We start from the raw sequence: 8,040 nt of genomic DNA, 5'->3' as shown, positions 1-8,040 counted from the left end.
CCAATGGGGAGGCTTTAATTCCACTGATGTTGGACAAATTTCCCATTATACACATGTCATGTCACTGTTGAATAGAAAATCATGCAGACTATAAACAGCAGTAGATGCAATATTTCCCAATTGACATTGTCACCACAAAGGTCCCATGTTTAAGGGAATGGCATTGTCACCATCATCTTGCTCGCTCACTAAAGAATGAGTATCATGGAGTCATAGAGATGAACAGCACAGAATCAGATCCTTTGGTCCAACTTGTCCATGCTAACCAAGTATCATAAATTAATCTAGTCCCATTTGCCAGCCCTTGGCCCATATCTCGCTAAACCTCTCCTTTTCATGTACCCATCCAGATGTTTTTTTAAATGCTGTAATTGTACCAGCCTCCACCACTTCCTTTGGCAGTTCATTCCATACACGCACCATCCTCTGTGTGAAAAAGTTGCCCCTTCGGGCCATTTTAAATCTTTCCCCTCTCACCTTAAACTTATGCCATCTGGTTTTGGACTCCCCTACACTGGAAAAAAGCCATTGTCTAATCACCTATCCATGCCCCTCATAATTTTATAAACCTCGATAAGATCACCCCTCAACCTCTGATGCTCCAGGGAAAATAGCCCCAGTCTATTCAGTCTCTCCCTATAGCTCAAACCCTCCAATCCATGTACAGGTAAATTTTTTTTGCTCTATTTCAAGTTTCACAACATATTTCCTTTAACAGGGATGTCCAGAATTGAGGGCAGTATTCCAAAGGTGGTCTAACCAATGTCCTGTACAACCACAACATGAGATCCCCAACTCCTACACTCAATGTTCTGACCAATAAAAGCAAATATACCAAATGCCTTCTTCAATATCCTGTGTACTTTCAGCTCCGCCTTAAAGAAACAATGAACCTACACCCCTAGGTCTCTTTGTTCGGCAACACTCCAGGACTGGTGGTTCAATCTGACGGTTAACACAACTCAGTCAAAGGGAGACATTAGGAAAGAGAATCCTTCGCGGGAACCTCAGCCAGTGCAGGAATTGAACCCACACACTCTGGGCATCAGTCTGCATTGCAAGCCAGCCTTCTAAGCTAACCAACCTATTGCTACTAAATATAACCACCCTGTCTTACAATTTCCTCCAACAAAATGGAGCCAGTGCAGGAATTGAACCCACACACTCTGGGCATCAGTCTGCATTGCAATGTGCTCTTCTAAGCTAACCAACCTATTGCTACTAAGTATAACCACCCTGTCTTACAATTTCCTCCAACAAAATGGAATAGAGTTCCAACAAGATTTGTTACAATTCCAGCCAACAGAATGGCTGAACAAAAGAACAGGCCTGCTGTGGCTGGAAACCTTTGTATAAAATTGACTGTATCCGCTAATTAAACTGATTAACCAAAAACAAGAAATGGCCTGCACCAGCCACAGATACAGACAGACAGACAGAAAATGAGACTTGCATCCAGACAGTTTAATACAAAAGACAAATGAAACCACCTTTCGTTTTTGCTTTAATGAGTATACATCATTTGAATAAATAAGAGAACATTTGAAGAATGTTTACCAGTTATCGATAGCTGCTTCGGAAATGCAGAGAAGAAACAGCTCATGTATTTCTGCATATTTGTCCTCAGCATCATTGCACTCGAGCTTAGGAACAGAGAATGTCAGAACCCCTGCTCCCCCTATCACTTCACTGCAATCATTTCCCAAGATAATGTAAAGGGGACATAACCGAGTTGACAGTCCTAACTGCAGTTCTCTCTGATTTTTGTTTCCATTGGAATTAATAGGGACTGACCTATGAATAGGTAATGTGACCTGCTGACTTGCTATGAGCAGGTCACTGCACAGAGTAGACAGCTCCCTTCCTTCCCGTGTTTTTGACGGTTGAGGGCAGGAGCTTCTATCCAAACAGCACTGACAGCACATTCTGAGGAGGCTCTGAGCCCCGGATTTCACTCAGTTCTGTTAACACATCAACACTTTCCATGCATAGTAGGAACCCTAGACACTGGACCTGATTGGTACTTGATTGCACATCGATGAGTCCCAAGGAAAGCTTCTCACTGCATCTACACAAAGGCCTGTGAAACTGTGTTGGCTAATGACGGCTAGTGTCGATCTGATTGTCACATTTCCCCACAGCCCATTATCCATATCTCACTGCAGGATGTGGGGATTGATTCAGCTCCTTGTCTCTCGAGCCCAGGCACTTCACCTGCGGTTCACTTTCTGTGGAAAAGCATATATCGTCTCCAGACCGCTATCTTGTGGGTCACCTCCTGAAGCTGCTGGGATCCTGTGCTCAGACCACTGGAGAAGGGAGTAGGTGAGATCACCGTTCAGTACCGAATCCTGGCCCTGCACACAACAGAAAAAGACACAGCTTACAAGATGTGCGAAACAGTAAAAGCTTGGGAGGAAAATAGATGAAAGGCCACGGACAGTTCTGTCAGCAACAGGAGGAGAGGAGTCACTGCCTGAGCTTTCCTGACATGGAAATCTATCCAACTAGTAGGTGCAAGACAAGTCACCTTTTGATTTCCTACCTGGGAGGAACATTTGAACAGGCCACTCACCCCCTTGTCCTGATACACCATTCAATAAGACCATGATTGATCTGCAGTTCCACTCTGTTCATCCACCCATGTTCGATATGGAAACATTGAAATGAAGAGCAGGAGTAGGCCATTCAGCCCATCGAGACTGCTCCACCATCCAATATGGTCACAGCTGATCATCTACCACAATGCCTTATTCCCACTCTCTCTCTCTCCAAACACCTTGACGCCGATAATAACTGAAAATATATCAGGCTCTTTCTTGAACACGCTTAGTGCTCCGGCCTCCACGGCCTTCTGTGGGAGAGCATTCCTCATGTTGGCCATCGTCTGGGAGAGTAAAAGTTTCCTCATCTTAATCACCGCTCAGAATCCTGAGACAGGGGTGACCCACTGATGCTCAGCACCACAACCAGAGAAAACATCCTCCCTACATCTAGTCTTTCCAACCCTGTTACAGTTGATACATTTCAATCAGATCGGCTCTCACAGTTCTGATCCCAAGTGAACACAAACCCATTTGAACAAATCTCTCCTTATATGACAGTATTGCCATCCCCGGTATTAGCCTTGCAAATCTTTGTTGCACTTCTCTTTGGGAAGTCTATTCTCAGTAAGGTTGGGAAACTAAAATGGCACGCAGTACTGCAGGTGTGGTCTCACCAAGGCCATGTGTAATATATCCTGAGGACTTATGCACTTAATGGTAAGGTCCTAGGCAGTGTTGCTGAACCAAGAGACCTTGGAGTGCAGGTTCATAGCTCCTTGAAAGTGGAGTCGCAGGTAGATAGGATAGTGAAGAAGGCATTTGGTATACTTTCCTTTATTGGACAGAGTACTGAGTACAGGAGTTGGGATGTCATGTTGGGGCTGTACAGGACATTGGTTAGGCCACTGTTGGAATATTGCATGCAACTCTGGTCTCCTTCCTATCAGAAAGATGTTGTGAAACTTGAAAGGGTTCAGAAAGATTTACAAGGATGTTGCCAGGGAAGATTTGAGCTATAAGGAGAGGTTGAATAGGCTGGGGCTGTTTTCCCTGGAGTGTTGGAGGCTGAGGGGTGACCTTATAGAGATTTATAAAATCATGAGGGGTATGGATAGGATAAGTAGACAAAGTCTTTTCCCCAGGGTGGGGGAATCCAAAATTTGAGAACATAGGTTTAGGGTGAGAGGGGAAAGATATAAAAGGGACCTAAGGGGTAACATTTTCACACAGAGGGTGGTATGTGTATGGAATGAGCTGCCAGAGGAAATGTTGGAGGCTGGTACAATTGCAACATTTAAAAAGCATCTGGATGGGTATATGAATAGGAAGGGTTTGGATGGATATAGGCCGGATGCTGGCAGGAGGGACTAGATTAAGTTGGGATATCTGGTCGGCATGGACGAGATGGACCAAAGAGTCGGTTTCCATGCTGTACATCTCTGTGACTCTCTGATTCCATCTATACTTCCTGCTGGCTTGCAAAAACTACCCACATAATCAAAGCCCCCTCCCACCCCAGTTATACTCTCTCTATCACCAGCTTCCATTGGGCATAAGACATAAAAGTTTGAATACTTTTATGAATAGATTCAAAAACAGCTTCTTCCTACTGTTATCAGACTTCTGAATGGATCTCTCAAAGTTAACTCCAATCGCTCTCTCTCTCGCTCTCTGCACACCTTCTCTGCAGCTGTAACACTATATTCTGCACTTTGTTATGCTACCCTAATGCACTTTACATGATACTAGCATGCAAAGCAAACTTTTCACATTATCTCAGTACGTGTGACAATAATAAATCAAATCAAACCAATAGAAATTAAAATCACTGGGCTGTAAAAGTAATGTTGCTCCTAATCCCATCATTTTCCCAATAGTCTGTCTTTCTTTGAGAAGGAGTCAGGTTCGTAATAATCAACTTCACTCTTACCTCAGCAAAGTCTTGCCTCATTCCTTCAATTGGCTGATCATGTGTTTCCATGGCAACTGAATCATGTTGCAGACAAGAACCTGAATTAAAATATTCAGATGTACAAAATCACTTGCATTGTGTGTGAATGATAAGATGCAAAACAACTTAAAATTTGATAAAGACACCACTGTATAAAGAAGGAAGCTTGCCACTGCTTTTCAGTTGGTTAACGCAAGCTCCAATTTTGTGTTTGGTCACTTGGCCTATTTTATTTTTTTCACTTACGGGGACCATTCCCTGAAATATTAATCAAAATCTCTCACCAAATGCACATAGTTAATGATTAAAAATCTGTCCAATGTAAAGACAATGCAAGGTCCAGTCAAATGATCAGAATTTTGGCAAGGTGAAGAAATAAATTTAGAATAAACTCTTAACCATTTTCCTTATCCATTGTGCATGAGTTATTTAAACATTTTAAAAACAGTGAGATTCTGATTACCCATAGCAAAATTTTCATTTGATCACCATAGAGCCATAGAGATGTACAGAATGGAAACAGACCTTTCGGTCGAACACATCCATGCCAACCAGATATCCCAACCCAATCTAGTCCCACCTGCCAGCACCTGGCCCATATCCCTCCAAACCCTTCCTATTCATATACCCATCCAAATACCTCTTAAATGTTGCAATTGTACCAGCCTCCACCACTTCCTCTGGCAGCTGATTCCATACACGTACGACCCTCTGTGTGAAAAAGTTGCCCCTAAGGTCTATTTTATATCTCTCCCCTTTCACCCTATACCTATGCCCTCTAGTTCTGGACTCCCCAAGGACCAGCTCATACTGAAGTGTATTACCCAGTAAAATGAAACAAACTACAACCTGTAATGGCAGTTAAAGTGTCACGGTTATGAATACTTGTATTATGTCTGGTTATTTATGATTCAACATTAATCTGCTTTCAGATCATCATCCCAACCTGTGCCCCTTTCAGAAAAGGAGACTTTGATTCAGCCCCAAGACTCTCAGTGAGCTAAATGAGGGGGAGTATGCAGAACGATACATGGTAGATAATTCAATTGGAAATGGAAGTCAGGAGATTGAGGCAGTACAAGAATTGAGTGCCCTTCATTGCCCAATCCAGGAGTGGAGTAGATTTCCGACAGTAGCAGGGCGATAGTCACTTGACTGTAGACTGTACTTTTAACTGTGTTAACTTGTATAAAACTAGTGATATCAACTTAAGCTACCCAGTATATGTCTTCCCCAATTTTCCTTGATGTTAAACTCAACAGGAGTAAAGATTGGGTAGCTAGACAATTTGAATTTCCACATCTTAGCCCATCACTAGTAGATAAAATGATAGTCCATCACATTAATTAGAGTCATTGTCAGGCTTTTTCACCTTCCCTGCTGCAATTGCTCATTCACTGGTGTAAACTCTGATCATCAAGAATGGTGACATACCTTTGTACTTCTTCGTTACCAAGATGAAAAGGATGAGAACAATAAGGAAACAGCCAACAACAGAGACAATGATATGCAGGTACTCGATTGACTCTGTACTCAGAGGTTGACTTGTTGTTGAACCAGGTTGGGTAGTACATCCAACATCTGTAACAAAGCACTAATAGTTTAATGGTAATGTCAACAGATTAATGTAGAGCTTCAGGTTAAAGCTCTGAAGAGATGAGTTTAAAACAGCAAGGAGCGAGCACTGCAGAAGCTGGGTCCACATGGGTCACTGCTGGTCCCAACTTACATGAATGATTTGGACTTTGGAATAAAAGGCGCAGTTTGTAAATTCACTGAAAACAGCAAAGCCAGAAGTGGGAATGTCAGGGTGACAATCAAGATTGAGAAACAGTGCAACAACTTAGTAGGAGACATGGGCAAAGTGAGCAAACATTTTCAAAATTTAAAATGGATGAATGTGAGGCAGTAGACATTGGGAGGAAAAACAAGGAGATTGCATACTATCCACAAGACACAAGTCGAGGTGAGTTAGAACAACAAAGGAATCTCTGAATGCAAATGCATCCATTTCAAGAAGCTATGTTAGCGATCACCAAGGCCATAAAAAGATACATTAGGCTTATTTCTTGGAATGATAAAATTGCGAATTATGGAATTAAAGCTAAATCTATATTGAACAGCTCTGAGAAAAGGTCACTCAACCCAAAATGTAAACTTTGATTTCCCTCCACAGATGCTGCCAGATCTGCTGAGCTTTTCCATCAATTTCTGTTTTTGTTTCTGTATTGGACGGTGCACTACTTAGTGTGATTCTGGTTTCTATATTATAAAAAATGATAAGGACACAGTGGAGAGGATGCAGACAAGACTTATAAGAGCAATACCAGAAAGGTCAGGGTGTACACATCAATAAGAACATTGATAGACTGGGTTTCTTTTTACTTGAAATGTGAGGGCATATGGGGTAGAGCTGGCAGAGGTAAGTACAATGAGTGGTTTAGATAAAGGGGCAGTGGGCAGAACCTTTCATTCTGATGAAGAGTTACAGCAGTAGGGCCTGCAGTTCATAAGGACATAGGAACTAGGAGCAGAAGTAGCCCATCCGGACCTTTGAACCTGCTCTACCATTCAATAAGATCATGGTTAATGCTTTCATGGACTCAGCTCCACTTACCCACACTCTCACCATATCCCTTAATGCCTTTATTTTTCAAAAATATATCTACCTTAACTTTAAAAGTGTTAACTGAAGCAGCATCAACTACTTTCCTGGGCAAAGAATTCCATAGATTAACAACCTTTCTTCATTCCTGCTTCCTCTAATCTTGAGGCTATGCCTATTTATCCTACCGTTACTTATCAGTGGAAGCATCCTCTCTACTTCTGTTTTATCAATTCCCTTCATAATTTTATATGTTTCTATAAAATCCCTCCTCATTCTTCTGAATTCCAATGAATATAGATTAGATTACTTACAATGTGGAAACAGGTCCTTCAGCCCAACAAGTCCACATCGACCCACTGAAGCGCAACCCACCCAGAACCATTCCCCTACATTTACCCCTTCACCTCACATTACAGGCAATTTAGCATGGCCAATTCACCTAACCTGCACATTTTTGGACTGTGGGAGGAAACCGGAGCACCCAGAGGAAACCCACGCAGACACAGGGAGAATGTGCAAACTCCACACAAACAGTCACCTGTGGCAGGGATTGAACCTGGGTCTCTGGCGCTGTGAGGCAGCAGTGCTAACCAATGCGCCACCGTGCCGCCCTAATCTACTCAGCCAATCCTCATAAACCAACCCCCTCAACTCTGGAATCAACCTAACAAACCTCCTCTGCCCCCTCCAGTGCCAGTACATCCTTTATACTATGTGTTTCCAAATGATCCACCATTACATTTTTTATAACAGATTCAAACATTGTCCTCATGTCAGGAGATAAGCTCACTGGCCTAAAGTTATCTTTTTGGCTCCCTCATCTTTTGAATAAGGAGTTTTCCAGTCCTCTATAAATTCTTGGAAGATTACAGTACATCCATTATCTCAAAACTACTTCTATTAAAATCCTATTTGATGCTGGGAACCTATCATTT

At 42.4% G+C, this 8,040-nt stretch overlaps 1 protein-coding gene across 6 annotated transcripts in view; it reads right to left on the bottom strand.

Moving 5' to 3' along the window:
* Window positions 1-1,491: 1,491 nt before the first annotated feature.
* LOC122541371 overlaps window positions 1,492-8,040 on the bottom strand; it is a 25,669-nt gene continuing 19,120 nt past the window's right edge. For 5 of the 6 annotated variants that reach the window (XM_043678081.1, XM_043678085.1, XM_043678083.1 and 2 more), the window contains 3 exons: window positions 5,932-6,078; window positions 4,477-4,556; window positions 1,492-2,357 (listed from right to left, as the gene is read on the bottom strand). In XM_043678081.1, the coding sequence (XP_043534016.1) occupies window positions 2,211-2,357; window positions 4,477-4,556; window positions 5,932-6,078 (374 nt within the window). In that variant the 3' untranslated portion in view covers window positions 1,492-2,210. The remainder of the gene's footprint in view (window positions 2,358-4,476; window positions 4,557-5,931; window positions 6,079-8,040) is intronic. The other variant, XM_043678086.1, reaches the window with a different exon arrangement.

This window comes from Chiloscyllium plagiosum, chromosome 37, assembly GCF_004010195.1.
Source record: "Chiloscyllium plagiosum isolate BGI_BamShark_2017 chromosome 37, ASM401019v2, whole genome shotgun sequence".
In the NCBI taxonomy this organism is placed as follows: domain Eukaryota; kingdom Metazoa; phylum Chordata; class Chondrichthyes; order Orectolobiformes; family Hemiscylliidae; genus Chiloscyllium; species Chiloscyllium plagiosum.
The sequence above is the reverse complement of the archived record's forward strand: the minus strand, read 5'-3'. Positions and strand labels throughout refer to the sequence as shown.